The sequence below is a fragment of the Arachis hypogaea genome, chromosome 6, assembly GCF_003086295.3.
Source record: "Arachis hypogaea cultivar Tifrunner chromosome 6, arahy.Tifrunner.gnm2.J5K5, whole genome shotgun sequence".
NCBI classification, from domain to species: domain Eukaryota; kingdom Viridiplantae; phylum Streptophyta; class Magnoliopsida; order Fabales; family Fabaceae; genus Arachis; species Arachis hypogaea.
The window spans coordinates 112488788-112508148 of NC_092041.1; the positions used below are offsets into that span (position 1 = coordinate 112488788).

Below are 19361 nucleotides of genomic sequence, written 5' to 3' on the forward strand. Positions count from 1 at the left end.
TTGAATAATGTGATTCAAACAACATTTATTTTACTATAATACATTTATATATAAAGATCGTCAAACATAAGTTACTTTAACATAAACTTCCAACCAGTCCCCAAAAAAAAAAAACATAAACTTCCAACTCTCGTAAACATAGTTGTTGGTTATTAGTTGAGAGTAAGATTTTTTTCAGTTGCTTGTGATGTAAACACGTGCTTGTATACTCCTCAGCTCTCAGATGCAGAGTGTGGAATCATCATCTTTGTTTCGATCTAAATTCTTCAATTCCTATCGCTCTTGCTTGATTTGAAGTGAGCAACAATGGATAATCTATCGGTGATTCCCAACACAATAGTTACTCAATCAATTGGAATCTTTCTGAATCTGATTTCTGCGATTCAGGCACACATACAATGAATTGAGATTGAGCTTTGAGAAATATCTGGCGCCATTAAATAAAGTATAACACATAACAACCATAACTTATTACAACAAAATCAAAATTAAAAAAGGAAAACACTGATAAAAAAAAATCAGATTGCGTTAACAATAAAAGAATGAAAGAGAACTCCAGGCCCCCTGTGGTCAAGTCATTAGATAGAATCAAACTCGAATATACGAAGTAAAGTCGAACAGTCTCGAAGCTTCCGGTGAAACTTGAGTTCATAATTTGCCTTGAAAAGGATGACGTTTAAGACAATAACCAGCGCGCAGACAATTGGGGGTGCAAGAAAGCAAATCAGAGCGAAAACTTTCATGGCGAAGGTGGGGGATATAGAAAGGATAGAGATGATATAACTAGCGACAAATAAAGTGAGAGAGACCAAGAGTTGTAAGGCCATGTACCCTCCTGGCACCAGAATAAAACTCTGTAATATTGTCCACAAAAGTGTGAGAGAGTTCAGGATTTGTATAAGAATGAATTCAAAGGCAGGCATGACGGATTCCCCTCTTTTTCGGGGTTTGAGAAAAGCAACAACGGTTGAATTCAGGGATAATGAAGTGGTGGTGGTGGCGGAGGAGGAGGAGTCTGCGTCTGCCTGATAGAGCCCACCTGGCGGGCTCAGAGCCGTTTGATAGATGGCCGTTATAACAAGAACCATAACTACCAGGTATGCGTCGCGCCGTTCCCCGGACATATTCCATTTCAGGCGAGTTATGAAATTCGACCTTGGATCTAGTGAAGCCAGCTGTGACGCTTTTTCTTTGTAGTTGAGAGATTCAATTGATGCGCCAGGTTTTGTTCCGGCCTCAAATAATATTTTCTTAATCTCTGAAGAACCAGCCAAGTCTAGTGCTGTTTGATTCAACGAATTCTTGTAATTCAAACTCATATAGGGACACCTTACCAATAATTTAACTGCCTGCGCAAAACGTGTCAATTAAAATGCTGAATTCTCAAATGAACTAGAGTAATGCTGATTCATATATAATAAAATACGAGGAGTGCTAGGGGCGAGTAATTTTTGTGTTTTGTAATTATTAATTAGCCATTAAAAGTATTTTTAATGGTGTGAGATTACATCTAATAGTAGGAAATCACTCACTTTTCTTCTAATAATTAAGTGCTGATCACAAAACACAAAAATTACTGCACCTAGACTTTTCTATAAAATACTATAGTTTGATGGTTTTTTTTTTTTGTGACTTAGTTGTTTGATAATATAGTTAGCCTAAAGCAATTTTATCAATGCATTTAATATACTTCTTACGTCGGGAACGTTATTTGGCTCATCAATTACAAAGATAATAATTCTATTATGGTAATATTAGTGAAAAACTCAATTTAATTGACCTAAATAAAGATATACGTGTTTCTCAAAAAAAAAAAAAAAAACGAACAAACAAAATTTCGGACATACACATGTTTCTAACATTGCACTCTAGGCAAGTACGTACGTGTATATATATATATGAGGAGTGCTAACTAGGGTCAGTAACTTTTGTGATTTGTAGTCATCAAGTAGCTATCAATAATGTTTTTAATTGTGTGAGATTTCATCAAATGGTATGAGATTATTCATTTTTCTCTTATTGGTTACATGCTGACCAAAATTTAATAAAATTGCTGATCCCTTAAATTTTTCCATATATATATATCAAAGTACATGTTATGGTGCAGAAAAAAAAAAGGTGAAAAAAATATATTTTTTATAAATAATTAAATAAATATTATATAAAATATATCATGTTATTTTTATTTACTTTTAAAATTAAATAAAATTAAGTATTACTCTTCATTCTATACATACAAAACTCTATAAAAAGTGGAGTGGAAGAATACAATTAAAGTGAAATCTCTATTGTTAAGATTAAATGTTGGATGAAATAAATTACAATAATACGAATATTTTGATAGAATAATATATAAGCTTTTCCTTTTCATCATGTATAAAGTAGAATCTTAATAAATATTAATATATCTATTAATTTATTTTAATTTTTATGTATATAATAATAGCAAATATAATAATGTTATGTAACGTGATAAGTATTTTATGTTTAAATTAAAATATTATAAATTTAGGATTTAGATATTGTAAAATAATTTTTTATGAATTATATATATATATATATATATATATATATATATATATATATGAAGAGTATTTAGAAAAAATTATACACTAAATATTTTTCATAGAAAATCTAAAAAAGTAATGGTACATAATTACATAGTCAACAAAATTTAGTAGTTTTAGTCGACATTTAAATTTTGATAATATAAAATAAAATATTAACAAAACATTTAATTATTATTGAAATATAAGAGTTTAATTTTGATGTACTAATAGTATAAAGTGTTTATACAATTGTACAATCTTTTTTTATGATCATTCACATTGTTAATATAAAAAAATAATTATTTTATTGATATAACATTATATAATTAAATGTATAGATAAAATTAATTTAGAGTGAATGCATCAAAATTAAATTTCATAAATATAACGGTGATATTTAAAGGAGAGAGCGCATGCACCTGTGTATTCCCCATGAGTGTTGAAATGTGCAAAATGGTGTTGCCATCCTCATCAATCTGGTTCATCACGGAGCGTTCTAAATATTCAGCACCTTTTTTGACGTTTCTGATGAGCCAGCCAAGAAGCACTTGAAAGGCTGTGATGTTTTCACATCTCAAAGCAACGTGCAAGGCAGTCTCATTTCTCACATTCACATCTCCAATAGAATCCGGACAAGTGTCGAGGAATTCCAGTAAAGTTGTAAAGTTTTCTTCATCGTCATCATCAAATTGGCACACAAGATGAAGAGGGGTGAGGCCTTCCCTTCCTTCCTTCACTCTGACCAGGTTACCATTAATTTGTACGAGGCGACGCACCAGATTGTGATGATTGTTGTGTAAAGCCACGTGGACGGGGCTTAATCCTTCTCTATTGAGCTTCAAAGCAAGAGAGGGTTTCAATCTCATAATCTGGATTGCAAAGTGAACATGACCAGCAGCTGCAGCAATATGCAGAGGAGTCTCCACAAATGGGATTGCATCCACCTTCTCCAAAATGTGTGCATCTTCCTTAATTGTTTCGTACAGCTTGTTCAGGTCTCCGGACATAGCAGCTTCTTCCAACTTATCTGCTTTGTTTGCCATTTTTCAGATTCCCACACAATGATACTAACTAGCTATGTGCTCTTTTTTAGTTATTTAATAATATGTATGGATGTACAAGTTTGTAATTGGCTAATTGGGCATGCATAGTGCCAATCCTTCACTTAAATATGTGCAAAAAGTGAGAATGATGGTTGGTATAAGGAAATTCGATCTTCTTTTTTTGTTCCCTTTTGTTAGGAAGAAGGAAATCTTATACTTTTCATGACAAGTTATATTTTAAAGGTATTAGTACTGTTTTAGTCTATTTAGGATGAAAATCAAAATAGTCTATAACTTTATTTTTTATTAGAAATCATTTCTAGCATTTCATTTTATATTAAAATTGATAAAATTGTGAAAGAATAGGAAAAGCAAAGAAAAGAACTTTTATTGATTGTTGATTGATTGAATTGTACTGAAGTGTGTTGTTGTAAACTATGAGGGTAAAACTAAATATATATAGAGCATTGTCCTATGAAAGATAAAAGCAAATAAAGATAAGATAATAACAATTAAAGATAAGATAAAGATAAGATAATAAAGACTAAAATTAAAATTGAATTTTTGTATTCTGTTGGGCTGAATTTGTGGGCCACGATACTTCTTTATTGTTGTCATGGTCTAAAGTAGAAGAGTAGTTTAATACGCCCCCGCAAGCTGGTGGATGGAAGATGTCAATAATCCACAGCTTTGATAAGTTCCGATGAAATTGTTGAGAAAAACGCGTCTGACGTGGTGACGCGGAGGAAGATGCGTGCGGCAGAGCTTGAGCTGCCTACTGCAAAAATATAAAAGGAGATGCTGTGCTTGAGCAGCGATCTTCAAAAACTGTGTGCGGCGGAGCTTGAGCTGCCGGCGGCAAAAACATAAAAGGAGATGCTGTGCTTGAGCAGCGATCTTTAAACAATTGCGTGCGGCGGAGCTTGAGCTGCCGACGACAAAAATACATAAAAGGAGATGCTGTGCTTGAGCAGCGATCTTTAAACAATTACGTGCGGCGGAACTTGAGCTGCCGACGACAAAAATACATAAAAGGAGATGCTGTGCTTGAGCAGCGATCTTTAAACAATTGCGTGCGGCGGAGCTTGAGCTGCCGACGGCAAAAATACATAAAAGGAGATGCTGTGCTTGAGGGAGAGAGAGCAAGCAGCGATCTTCATAAAAAAAAGAATGAAAAAATAAAAAATAAAAAAATAAAAAAATAAAAAATAAAAAAATAAGCGCGTAGAGCGCAATAAAATTGATCTTTAGAGGGCGCGTATGGCGCAATAAGAGTGGTCTTCAAATGGCGCGTAGAGCGCAATAAGAGTGCAGATGGAACTGCTAGAACAGATGCAGATTGAACTGCTAGAACAGATGCAGATTGAACTGCTGAAACAGAATATTGACGAAACTCTCGGAAGAAATTGCAGATGAAATGCTAGAAGAAGGCGCAGACGGAATTGCTGGTAAAGAACCGGGATAATCAAAAGTGTGGTAGAATTTTCACTTGGATGCATGTAACTAAATTTATGATTATTTATTGTGGGAGGAAGTTGAAAAAGAAGCATGGTGATTTCTCACCGAAGAGATGATAACTTATATATCCTCCTCAAGGAGGATACCATGGCTCTGATACCATGATAAAATTGTGAAAGAATAGGAAAAGCAAAGAAAAGAACTTTTATTGATTGTTGATTGATTGAATTGTACTGAAGTGTGTTGTTGTAAACTATGAGGGTAAAACTAAATATATATAGAGCATTGTCCTATGAAAGATAAAAGTAAATAAAGATAAGATAATAACAATTAAAGATAAGATAAAGATAAGATAATAAAGACTAAAATTAAAATTGAATTTTTGTATTCTGTTGGGCTGAATTTGTGGGCCACGATACTTCTTTATTGTTGTCATGGTCTAAAGTAGAAGAGTAGTTTAATAAAAATTGTTTTTTTTTTTAATAAAATATTAGTTTAATTATTCTGTTGATCTCTATAATTTTGCAAAATTTTTAATTAGGTCTTTATACTTTTTTTCTTTTAATTGGATTCTGGACAAAAAAAATTTTTTCAAGTAGGTTCTTTTTGGTAGTAATTGAGTTAATTGTATAGGAACCCAACTAAAAAAAAATTGGTGCAGGAATTGAAATAAAAAAAAATATAGAGACTCAATTGAAAAAAAAAATTACTATAAAGACCCAATTAAAAAAAAAAGTATAAAACCTAAACAAAATAATTAAACCTAAAATATTTTTCTAATAACGAAGATATCCCTTATCATCCTCTTTGTTTGGTTGTCCTCCCCTCTGCAGAACCATCATTAGTAATTCCGAATGCGTATCACACTTCTCTCTCTTCTTCTTTTTAATCGGACCATTCTATGAACACCTTAATAATTTTCTCTTCTTCCTTCTGAACATCATCCACTTTAAAATTTTTGTCCTAATTTTGGTGCTCTTTAAAACAATATCATTTTGAGAAGTAGTGTTGTTTTGTCCTTCCATAGTGCTCATTGTTCTTTGAAGTTTCAGTGACTTCGGAACCTTTTGCATATGCTGGCGGTTGCGCCCTTAAAAATAGTCGAGCTTGCAGAATTTGAGCTTGTCCATCACGCGCCGCTAACAATCAATCTCTAACAATCAATCTCTCTCTCACCGGCAGGCCTTCTCCGCCTCCCCACCGCAACCCACTCCTCTGATCGCTTCCGCTTCTAGTCGGAACTGTCTTTACCAGATCGGGAGCTTGTGAACCTTATGTTCGGACTCGGGTTCGAGTCTCAGAGTTTCCGCGCGTCAGCGCACGTGACTTCCCCCTCGGAGCCGGCGTCAACAGCGACAGGAACAGGCGCGTCGAGACCGAATAGCTCCGGCATAGGCCTGAGGCCGATTGTGCTATCTAAGGAGGCGACGGAGGCCATCAATGATGAGCCGGTTTGTCCGAGGCCATTCAGTTTTGACTTTGAGCATCCAACATGCACTGAAGAGGATGTCAAGGAGCTCATATATATGCAGAGAATCTGTCAAGTTCAATCCAGATCCACCTTCTCACTAATTGATTTCTGTTACCACATAAATACCATCATCATCCTATGTAGATGATTTGCTAGGGACAACAAACTTCTCTTCCTTTGTAATCTTAGACTTAAATGTCACCAACCAGGTTATAAACAAAATTTCTGGTGGATGTTACAAGCATTTAAACAAAAATATAAAAAAAACATTCGTTTAATATGAAAAAAAAAAAACATCCTAATACTTAACAAAAGAAATATCTAATTATATTTTAGCAAAAATAATTAAATATCTATAAAATTTAAAAAAAATATAAAATTTTTAAAGAAATAGAGGCATTCACATTTGCAATACAAAAAAATTCGAAAAATATATAAAAGAACATCTATTTAGTATGAAAAAGAAACATTCTGATACTTAGCAGAAGAAATATCCATATATATTAATTCGTAGAAATTTTGGATTCACCAAAAATACTTTGGCTGGTTTTTGGCTAATACCCTTTTGGTTCCCTAGCATTACTCATAATTAATTAATTTTAAAGTTTTTAAATTCAAAATTTAAAAAATTTAAAATTGATTTGGTAAACCTAATTAAAACCTATAAAAACCTTCCTCTTCTTTCTCACATTAACCTACCCACCTCCAACAATCACACACACACAAACCCCCCCTCTCTCTCCGTCAGGCCCTCTCCGCCTCCCCACTGCGACCCACTCATCTTCTATCACCGAAATCTGGCTCGTCGGATTTGCCACCGTCGACAAGAACCGCTTCCCTTTCGTGAACCAGATGTGTTACCGGACCCGCCGTTGTAGTTGGAGTTGAACTTGAGCTCGATCCCTAAGGCGGCGGCGATTTCGAGGGCAGGGGGACAGCCTGAGAAGCCATGGAGGCGATGGCGGGCGTGGAGGGAGGAGGCGACGGAGGAACTGTTATGTGCATATGATCCCTTTTGGCCATCATAATTTATACTCGTATACTTAACTGCTTCTCATGGTAGGTGAGGATACTTTGTGTGTGTAATTGTACATAAGTTCAAGGGAGTTTTCATTCATCTATCTGCATGCATATGATCCTATTCCTTTCTCACCTCAGATGGTGGGGTTCCCTTTGATGAGATTTGTTATTAGGTGTCCTGATTGATTTTTAAATATTCACATTGATGACCGGGTGGGGTTCCCTTTGATGAGATTTGTTATTAGGTGTCCTGATTGATTTTTAAATATTCACATTGATGACCAGTTATCAGTTGTCAAATTTTCTCCCTAGAATGTTGCTTATTTCATTTTTTTGTGATTTCTGATGCTTGGCTTTTCCCCACTCCCAATTTAGATATATAAAGGGTGAACCAACCATTGAAGAATACTATGATTTATATACAGAAGCTGAGACATACAGCAATCAGATATAAGAGGCAATAATGCAATCCTCTAATATAAAAAGAGAAATTCTCCACATACAAGCATTTTTTATACAAGTCTTTACAAGTTATTATATTAACGCGCTTGAACTGTTACTGCACATTCTTCTTCCTCTTCCTCTTCCTCTTCTTCTTCTTTTCTTTCGTTTCTTACTTTCTCTTTCTCCTTCTTCAACCGTTACTGCACAATTTCACTGCACCGTCTTCTTCTTCTTGCTGCACATTCTTCTTCCTCTTCCTCTTCTTCTTCTTCTTCTTTTCTTTCGTTTTTTGCCTTCTCTTTCTCCTTCTTCATTTACGTGCTTTTCTCTTTGTTTTCTTTTTTCGTTATTCTTGATTTCCATTATTTTTTGATATCAAGCTCTGAAATCGTTTTTGAAGAAGAAGAAGAAGCAGCAGAAGATGAGGAGGAGAAAGAGAAAGAGTTCTGAATTATGCATAAGGTGTCCTTTGGGTGTATTTCTGTAATCGTTTGGGTGTATTTCTGTAATCGTTTGGGTGTATTTCTGAAGTTCCATTATTTTTAAAACGATTTCAAAGCTTGATTTCAGAAACCATGAAAATCGAAAAAAAAAGAAGCAAGAATACCAGTAATAAACGCAAGTAAAACAACTAATGAAAAGGCAAAGAGAATAACAAAGAAATATCGTTTGGGTGTATTTCTGTAATCGTTTGGGTGTATTTCTGGCGTTCCATTATTTTCAAAACGATTTCAAAGCTTGATTTCAGAAACCATGAAAATCGAAAAAAAAGAAGCAAGAATACCAGTAATAAACGCAAGTAAAACAACTAATGAAAAGGCAAAGAGAATAACGAAGAAATATCGTTTGGGTGTATTTCTATAATCGTTTGGGTGTATTTCTGTAATCGTTTGGGTGTATTTCTGACGTTCCATTATCTTCAAAACGATTTCAAAACTTGATTTCAGAAACCATGAAAATCGAAAAAAAAGGAAGCAAGAATACCAGTAATAAACGCAAGTAAAACAATTAATGAAAAGGCAAAGAGAATAACGAAGAAATACATGGAGGAAGAGGAAGAGGAAGAGGAAGAGGAAGAGGAAGAGGAGTTGTTCATAATCCACGGTGAGTGAAGAAGAAGAAGAAGAAGAAGAGGAAGAGGAAGAGGAAGAGGAAGAAGAAGAGGAAGAGGAAGAAGAGTCGTTCATAATCCACTGTGAGTGTAGCGTTTTGGAAACTGAATAACGCATTAAAAGACCCTAATGTGTAGCAACTTGTAAAACTTGTAAGTAAAAAAGACTTGTATGTGTAGCAAGTCTCATATACAAAAATATAAAAAAAATATCCTAATACTTAATAAAAGAAATATCCAGTTATGTTTTAGCAAAAATAATTAAATATCTATAAAATTTTTAAAAAAATTATGAAATTTTTAAAGAAATAGAGACATTCACATTTGTAATACAAAAAAATTCGAAAAATATATAAAAGAACATCCATTTAGTATGAAAAAGAAACATTCTGATACTTAGCAGAAGAAACATTCATATATATTAACTCGTAAAGATTTTAGATTCACCCAAACGTATTTGGCTGATTTTTAGTTAATACCCTTTTGATTTCTAGCATTACTAAATTGTCAATGCGACTACACCGCAGGGTGCAAGTTGTCCAACAGAACTTCTTTTACCTTATTCCATTTTTTTTTCCAGCGACATCTACATCTCCTAGTCCTAGAACCTCTTCTTTCAGCTAAATTTTAGCTTTTTGTTTTAATTTTAATTTTTTTATTATTTATTATAAGAATTTTATGAAATTGATGAAAATATCTATTTTTTTATAATTTTTGTGATTTAGACATTTTAGATTTTGTTGAGATTTTGATTAAATAATTGTTAGTGATTTGTCACTGATATGTTACTTATTGATAAAAAAAATAAATTATTACTAATTTTAGAGAACAGGAGTAATTCTCCTTCTCCAATCACCATTCGAAGGTGAATTCGTGGCCACCAGGACAATGGCCACCGCCGTTGGAGCTATGGTTTTTATGTACCTCATGCTCAGCAGGAAGCTCCTTTCTAAAAAGAAAAAAGAAGCTGGAAGAGGCATGGATAATCGGAGGAGATTTGCTTGCCAGCGATTTTCCAATTCTTCCTTTTTTCTCTTTCTTCTTTTTTCTTCTTCTCCCCCGTCATTCCATATTTGGTTTCTCTCTGTTCTAATTTTTTTTTCATTCTTTCACAAATGTTGTGCTGTTTTTGTTGCTAAATTTAAAAAATTAGGTTACAATGAATGAAATTGATAATTATTTGGATTTAAATGCTATATTGTTATTGTTAAATGCTGTATTTTTTAATTTGATTATTGATATTTGGTGGTGATAATGATAATAGAAAGAGTGATAATAGTAGAAGATGAGACTCGTGTCATAACAAATGCAAATGTATTTTTATCCGTAAAATGTCAAAAGGACGATTTTAATACTAAATGAAACGTTGAGAACGATTTTGAATTAAAAAAAAAAAAGAGTTAAAGACAAATTTGATTTTGACCTCAAACTATAGGGATTAAAACAGTACCATCTCTATTTTAAAGGTAAATATTTCTCTACATGTATATTAAAAAAAAAGGATTTCTTTTTTCTTTACAGAATTTGATCAATATTTTAGTGGTTCACACACTTCTTTGATTTCAATTAAGTACACTGATCTTATTGGCTTCAACCGAAACAAATATTTATTTTAGTGTCTTAATCTCAATCTCCATGGTCAACATGACATGCTCAGCCAGCAGAAACATACGTAAACAAGCTGGTATCACATTGGAATATATATAGTACAATGTCCTAGCTTTACTCAGAAACTTACTTTGTCAAGACTGAAGCTTCTTCTCTTCTCCACTTAGTGTTTGATATGTTTTCCAGCGGGACAAGATCGATTTTATTGTTGTTGAATCTGCTGATTGTGACTTGTGACCACAAGCCATATTATTACGTACAGTACTTAGCTTGTAGCTATGAACATCTAGGAATATATTTTCCTTGTTAGTTGCAAAATAATATCTCTTTATGCCTTTATCTGTGAATAAGTTATTCCAAACTTGCTCAGAGTGTGAGTGTGTTTTCTCAACACAAAAGTGGAAGGAGAAGAGAAGCAGCCACATTTTTGTTTACAAATTTTTATTCTTGAAACAGAAAATTACTTCGGTGACACAAATTTATTTTCACTCAATTTTTTAACATATTATTCGAACAAATAAATTGCTAATAAATTTTATTATAATAAATACATCTTACAAAAATATCATTATAAAATAGTTGTTAATTATTCGATCTTTTATCCAATTTTTTTAATCTATCATTTTAATTATATATATATATATATAATACATGTCTTCAGATTTAAAAAATTCTGTATTTTCTTCTTATATTTTTAATTTATGTTTATTCTAAAAAAATTGTGTGTTTATTAAAAAAAATTATTTTTATTTTTCATATTTTTCTTAAAAAATTGTATGTTTACGTAAAAGATTTATGTGTTTAGCGTAAAGATTCATGTGTTTATTAGATTAGAAAATTTCAGGTTTTTTCCCTTTTTTTAATAAAAATTTATGTTTCTACCTTCGAAACATTTTTATGTTTAACATAAAAAAATTGTGTTTACTTCTTACGTTGTTTCTCTTAAAAAATCTGTGTTATTTTAAAAAATTTATATATTTATTGCAAAAAAAAATGTATTTTTTATTTTTTTTTTAATTTTTTATAAATTTTTTAAAAAAATAAAAGAAAACACATAAAAAAATTATAAAAAAAGACGATGCAGGAGAAAAGGAAAAAGATACAGAGAAAAAAGAATGCGGAAAAAAGATGTAGAAGAAGAATTAAGTAGAGGAGTAAAAAAAAGAACACGAGAAGAGAATTAAGTGCAGAAAATATAAAAGATAAAGACTTAAACAAAGATATTTAAAGAAGGTTTGATCTTATTTATTGAATAATAAATTGTTATGTATTATATTTTTGACATATAACATAAATTAAAATTATTGTCATTATTAAAAAGTATTATTATATTATTGAAATTGTTATTTTTAATTTTGATACTAATATTTTAATTTGTTTAAAATTTAAATTTTTAACCAAAATTTTATTAGAAAATTGTTTTTTTTTATTATGAATAAAGTATATTTTTTATTTTTAATATTTTTAAAAAATTTTAAAAATATTTTTAACGTTTAATTTATTTAAATTTTATCTTTAACTTTTGTTGTCGAATTTTTTTCAGTCAAACATGTGATCAACATTTTTTTTTCTTTCAATTTTACCCTTCTTTCCATTGTACACTACTCTTCCCTTCTCTCTCAATTATTCCGGCAACTACAATTCATCATCACCTCTTTAGCTCTTCATTGTTTTCTCTTTCATATTTATTCTAGGTCTCACTTACAAAATCAATGGTGATAGATTACACTTTACTCTCTCAATTATTAAAAAAAAATTGAGAGAATTCATTCTCCACATTCCTCACATATTTTATCATATATTTTTTCAATTGTATTTTCTAGGATTTGAACCCTAGACCTTAAAGTGAGAAAGAGAGAAAAATACCATTAGAACGAAGGCTCATTGGCGATTCATCATCACCTTTATCATCACCCTCACTTTTGTTGGGCCACTCCAAATTCCAACCAACCCTCCCCACATCACAGCCCCTCCCAACCCCAACCCAGTACCGCACCGCTTCCCATCACATCATCATCACTATCGCTCCCTAAAACAAACCTTTCTTCACATCACTGAAAAATAAAACGTTAACTAATAGTTGATTGTAATTAGCAGTTAAAAAAAAATTTATTTTAATATTTTTTAAAAAAATTTTAAAAAATATTTAAAACAAAAGATATATTTACTTTTTTTTTATTATTAACTTATGTTTTTTAAAATATATTTTTTAACCATAATCAAATAAACAACTTTACAAAAATTTATTTTTGCCATCTTTATATAAGTGGCTTGCCGAACATAAAAATGAAGCTCTACTAAACGCACCAGTTAAAAAAACAAAAAGTATAGTAAATAATGTTTGGTTCATACTTAATTATAAAATTAACTTAATCACATAATATTTTTAAATAATTTTAGTTAAAAATACTTTCATATTTTTTTTTTCAATTATGCAGAACATAAGAATATTAATAACTTGTTATTTATATGGTACTGTAATATAATTCTTATAATTCTAATAATAATACTCTCTAAATTATTTATAATATGTATCAAATATATGTGTGTGTGGGAGCGACAAATGAGTGCCTCTACTTGACATTAAAGGCATAAATTTAAGATGCACATAGAATAAAAATGCTATGTGTATATAACTATATATAATTGTGTATGAACATATATTTTATTTTACTTATTTTTAATATAAAAATAAATAATGAATTTAGTAATTAATTTTTTTTGTGTGTATTTAACATTTATATATATAATAACCACTGATACTTGAGGCTATGTATACTCTTTTCATCTTTTGAATATAGTTCTCCCCAATCTTTGATTAAAGGAGATTGATATTGTGTACTAATTTTTTTTAAAAAAAATTATATACATATTAAAAATTAATTATTATATATTTATATATAAATAAATATATTATTTAATTTATTTTTAATATATTTTATATCTTAATAGTTGATTTTTCAAGATGTAACATGGTTGTTTTTTTTTTATGTACCAAACATGCTCTATGCCAAAACATGCTCTATGCTCTATCCTGTATGCCAAAATTAACTAATTTTAAATATTCCATGCGTCTCAGAATTCAAGAGGCATATATATCTGAATATTCGGAGAGAACAATCGAGTGAATAGACTAACAATAATAGAAACAAAAGCACCAACATGAGCATGACATGTTGAAGTAGTAACAATAATAAATGATACACGCACCTTTTTTTTTTGACATATATATATATATATATATTGAAAATAGTCCTGCATAAAAAAAATAAAATTTTCTCAATTTTTTTGAGAACAATATTTTTTTTTTCCACGGTATCCCCCAACCCGACAGGTCAATGACTAATCCGTCGCGGATCTGAGTTCCATTTAAAGGTCTGTCGCTGGCCAATAGGTTGCTGCATGCACAAGACGGGATTCGAACTCCCAACACTTACTTAAGCGGACGAGTGAGCTGACCACTCGACCAACCCAAGTTGGTTTTTGAGAACAATATTATTAAGTGTGAATTTTTTAATACAGCAACCTACTTTGGTTCCTGTAAAGTGCCTGAAGAGCACGCTGATCAGTCAATTCGGCCCAAAACTAAGTGCTAAATAATAGCAACATCTGCATCCCCTCCTTTGACTTTGTCTGAAATCTGAATCCACACATACAAAATAACCATCACTTATTATTTACTTCAATCCCATGCACTATAGATATCAATATCAATATAATTAGTAGTTCAAAAATTCAACCAAATCAAAATCACTACTGTACTTGGCTCATGGCTGGAAGTGGAACATTTTCAGAGATCATAGATGGTGATGTATACAAATACTATGTTGATGGACAGTGGAAGAAGTCCTCATCAGGAAAATCTGTTCCCATCATCAACCCCACCACCAGAAACACCCACTACAAGGTTCAAGGTAATTAATTTACATATACCCTTTTAATCTACCATCTCAATTTTTTGTTTTTTTCCTGATTCAAACGATTCTGTGGATCTTCATGTTGGTTTTTACTTACCCTTCTTTTATTTTGTTTCTTTAGTTTATGGAATTGGAAAGTGATAGATAGCATGGTTAGACCTTTTTATTTTTTTTATTTTTTTATTTTAATTTTTTCCACCGTCAGTGTTTATAGTATTGATCCAATTTTAATTGTGATTGAAAATGTTCAAAATGACAGCTTGTACCCAGGAAGAGGTTAACAATGTAATAGACTCAGCAAAAAAAGCTCAGAAATTGTGGGCAAAGACACCACTGTGGAAGAGAGCAGAGTTGCTTCACAAGGCTGCAGCAATATTGAAGGAGAACAAGGCACCTATTGCTGAGTGCCTTGTTAAGGAGATTGCAAAACCAGCCAAAGATTCTGTCACTGAAGTATGTGTAATTAGTTTGAAAATTCATTCAGAACGCTGACAAAAACTAGCTTTGTTAATTTCATTCGTATATAGATTTGTCAGCATTCTAAACATTCATAGATAGAAATAGTAATTTACTCATCTTTCATGAGTTCAAACAAACTGAACATGGTAGAAAATGATAGTTTACTCATAATACATTTTCAGAAATTCCATTTCCCAATTGGCCCTCTAATATGAAAATGGTATATATGCTATTTTATTAAAGGTTGTGAGATCAGGGGATTTGATATCATATTGTGCTGAGGAAGGAGTCAGAATTCTTGGAGAAGGAAAGTTTCTGGTCTCTGATAGTTTTCCAGGCAATGATAGAACCAAATACTGTCTCACTTCCAAGGTATTTCACTTACTCTTTTAGAGATTAGCATTAACCAAGTATTTGTTTCCTTCACATTGAAATATATCATATAAATATATGTTCTGATTCTTTTATTTCTCTTAGTTTCTCCACCTAATGTCAGATCAAATCAATAAGCATGTATTTTTGTATGCAGATTCCACTTGGAGTTATTCTGGCTATTCCGCCTTTTAATTATCCTGTTAATCTGGCTATTTCTAAGATTGCTCCAGCTCTTATTGCTGGAAACTCCATTGTTCTCAAACCCCCTACTCAGGTATGCAACTATTCTTGCTTATAAATTATAATGATTAAATAAAATTAGACTAAACTAGCAATGTTAGTTGTACCCTCAAAGATACATTTGACATCAGTTTGATCTCAGAAAGATTTGTGACAACAATTTACACTTTGAAGATCAAATAAGTCCACGAAAAAAAGAAGAAAAGATCAAATAAATGCCGCATGCATCTCTCAAACTTTATATATGAATTACAGGGTGCTGTTCAAGATGTCCACATTTGTGTTGTTCAAGATGTCTATGTTTTTTACAGGGTGCTGTTGCTGCACTTCACATGGTGCATTGCTTCCATTTGGCTGGTTTCCCCAAGGGCCTTATTGGCTGTGTCACAGGAAAGGGTTCTGAGATTGGTGACTTTCTTACCATGCATCCAGGTGTGAACTGCATAAGGTAAACTTCCTCTTCACTTCATCAACTGCTTCATACAAGTGTTTTGTGTTGTCCACTATTACTTGTCAAAGGTTCACTCATCGAATAATCGATCTCTCGAACTTTTCTAAATGTGCATACTGACCATGCTGACAAAGACAAACTTTCTACAAAAAATAACACAGCATTTAACAAAGTTTAAGGGATCATAATTCCACATTTGAGAAGTTTAGGTGAGTAATTTGCACATAGTTCAAAATGCAAGATAACTTGGAAGTTTTTGTTATTAGTATAGATGTTTTAATAGGAAAGATCCTTTGAGCTCCTTTTGTTATTAGTACAGATGTTTTAAAAATTGTAGTTGAAAGATTTGACATCTAATTCACCTTAATCCTCAGTTTCACAGGTGGAGACACTGGGATATCAATATCAAGAAAAGCTGGCATGATTCCTCTGCAAATGGAGCTGGGTGGAAAAGATGCTTGCATTGTTCTTGAAGATGCTGACTTGGATTTGGCCGCCGCTAACATCGTAAAAGGAGGCTTCTCCTATAGGTAACAAGAACAATGCTACACAATAATATATCAAATTGCTTAATCTGAACCTTGTGCTGGATTGATCATATTTCTAATAATAGGGTCTAGATATCGAAGATAAAAGGGTAGCCCGATGCACAAGTATCGCTCATCAATGCAGGGTCCGAGAAAGAGTTGCACTCAGAATGTAATGTAGGAAATCTATAGTTAGGAAATCAATTTCTTTACTTGAAACATATTCAAAGAAGGAAAACATTTCATGAAAGGACCATCACTATCAAATTCTTGTTTAATCATTTAACTAGAATGAATATCATTAAAAAATCTTTACACTAATTCAATCTTTTGTTAAATTAAACACAGGACCTACCATGTTTAAGCACAACAGATATAACCTCATTTCTAGATTCATAAGAAGGACAATTCTTAATTTCCTAACTCAAACACTGACAAATTATAAATTATATAATATTCTATGTTCAGTGGCCAAAGGTGCACAGCAGTGAAGGTTGTTTTGGTCATGGAAAAGGTGGCGAGCTCTCTCGTTAAGAAAGTCAACGAAAAAGTTGCAAAGCTAACTGTTGGTCCGCCGGAGGATGACTGCGACATCACGCCGGTTGTGACAGAGTCCTCTGCTAACTTCATTGAAGGGTTGGTACTGGATGCTAAAGAGAAAAAGGCAACATTCTGCCAGGAATACAAGAGGAAAGGGAATCTCATATGGCCATTACTGCTGGATAATGTTCGTCCGGATATGAGGATTGCGTGGGAGGAGCCGTTCGGACCAGTTTTGCCAGTTATCAGAATAAATTCTGTTGAAGAAGGAATCCACCATTGTAATGCTAGCGATTTTGGTCTTCAGGTATTCATATAGCATCACTTTTAAACAATATGCATAACTGGAAGGATAAGAGAACCTTCATTCAAAATTATTGCAATTTATGTTTCATTATTTTGTGATTCATTTCACTTTTTTGGGTGGATATCTTTCAAATATTGTTGTCATCATTGTTATTTTTTCTATGTCACACTTGAGACCTTATGGATTAAGTATTTTCTTCATTAAGTGGAGTTGGTTATATGGATTAATAGGGTTACCACTTCTCATCATTCTTGTCCATTTAACACTACAACATGTTGATTATAATTATAGGAAGCAACTAGCTCCAACACAATCAGTTCATTGATCCATGTCCATGATTATTTCCTTTTGTGTAATTTAGGGATGTGTCTTCACAAGTGACATAAACAAAGCAATAATGATAAGTGATGCAATGGAGACAGGAACAGTTCAAATTAATTCAGCTCCAGCTCGCGGACCAGATCACTTTCCATTTCAGGTGAAATCTTTCTCCTCCTCCATCTTAATTATTATTGCCAAGTTTAAATGTAGAATTAAAATATATTTTGGCAAGTTTGATAGTAGAGTTGATTGGTTCTAACTCGACATTCTTCACTTTTTAAACTAGCTTTTGGAGTTGAGTTAGATTCGCTACATTCTAGTATTTAGTATTTACTATTTAGCCATGAAAGTCAAAAAAATATTATTCCGGTAAAGATTCTTAAAAACTGATTTGTGCAGGGTATAAAGGATAGTGGAATTGGTTCTCAAGGAATCACCAACAGCATTCATATGATGACAAAGGTTAAGACTACAGTAATCAACTTACCAGCCCCATCTTACACCATGGGATGAAGTAAATAATATTAGTAATAATAATACCAAATAAACATATATAATTAGGAGGACGTGCTTCCAATCTCTCATGCATTATGGAGTGCCAATCTTTGACTATGTCACTATCTATGGCTATTTGTACATTATGTAGGATATGGATATTGAATAATTTTATGGCTCATGAATGGTGGTTTTGAGTTTTTTATATTCAAAAATCATATGATAATTCTACACAAATTAGTTATTAATGTGATGCAGAATAAACATCCCAAAATATTTAATTATAAATAAAAAAGTTTCAAATAGAAATGTGATATAGATATTTTTTTGTCCGAAGCACAGTTAAATACAAAAGAATAATCATCACTTCTCTCTTACATAAAATGTTTATGACTTTTAAGAAGTGACTATGCATGATAACCCTAATTCGATGCAAAGAGTTTGGTGGTTAAAAAATTTTGATATGGAAACAAAATAAGTGATATACTTTAACATGGTAATTTTTTGTGTTTTTTAAAATTGTGGGAGTACACAAATCGGACCATCCGATTTGTGTTTAAAAAAGTGGAAAAAATTCAGAGTACACAAATCGGAGGGTCCGATTTGTGTTAAAAAAATTAAAAAAACTCAGAGTACATAAATCGGACCATGCGAGTTGTTTGATTTTAAAATTTTGCTTAAGAAATCGCATGGTCCGACTTGTGGTTGGACAAATATGAATTTCGAAAGTTAGAAAACGGACCCTCCGAGTTGTTTGTTGTTGTCATTTTTATTATGAAATGGAATATCCAACACAACTCGGATCCTCCGAGTTGTTCCACTGACACCACATCGCTATGAAGCACCTGTATCCCTCATGTCCGAGTCTAACACCACTTTTACTTCCATATTCAAATTAAAAAGTGGAGTTTGGTACTTTGGTTAACTAAACCGATTAGATTGTTCCCTATTACTCTAACTTGGGGGAGTTTAAGTTGTTTAATTTAATTATTATATTCCAAATTCAATTTTTAGAATAACAATAT

The 19361-nt window shown here is 32.1% G+C and overlaps 2 protein-coding genes across 2 annotated transcripts; one reads left to right on the forward strand and one right to left on the reverse strand.

The window, feature by feature from the left end:
- Nucleotides 1–415: 415 nt before the first annotated feature.
- On the reverse strand, nucleotides 416–3712 carry LOC112755778 (ankyrin repeat-containing protein BDA1). The gene is made up of 2 exons (XM_025804071.3): nucleotides 2969–3712; nucleotides 416–1349 (listed from the first exon to the last, which is right to left on the reverse strand). The coding sequence occupies exons 1-2, from the start codon at nucleotides 3590–3592 to the stop codon at nucleotides 579–581; spliced, it is 1395 nt and encodes a 464-aa protein (XP_025659856.1). The 5' UTR covers nucleotides 3593–3712; the 3' UTR covers nucleotides 416–578.
- Nucleotides 3713–14229: 10517 nt separating this feature from the next.
- On the forward strand, nucleotides 14230–18573 carry LOC112755780 (NADP-dependent glyceraldehyde-3-phosphate dehydrogenase). The gene is made up of 9 exons (XM_025804072.3): nucleotides 14230–14618; nucleotides 14881–15074; nucleotides 15324–15452; nucleotides 15610–15729; nucleotides 16007–16143; nucleotides 16521–16676; nucleotides 17142–17520; nucleotides 17882–17998; nucleotides 18241–18573. The coding sequence occupies exons 1-9, from the start codon at nucleotides 14474–14476 to the stop codon at nucleotides 18352–18354; spliced, it is 1491 nt and encodes a 496-aa protein (XP_025659857.1). The 5' UTR covers nucleotides 14230–14473; the 3' UTR covers nucleotides 18355–18573.
- Nucleotides 18574–19361: the final 788 nt, after the last annotated feature.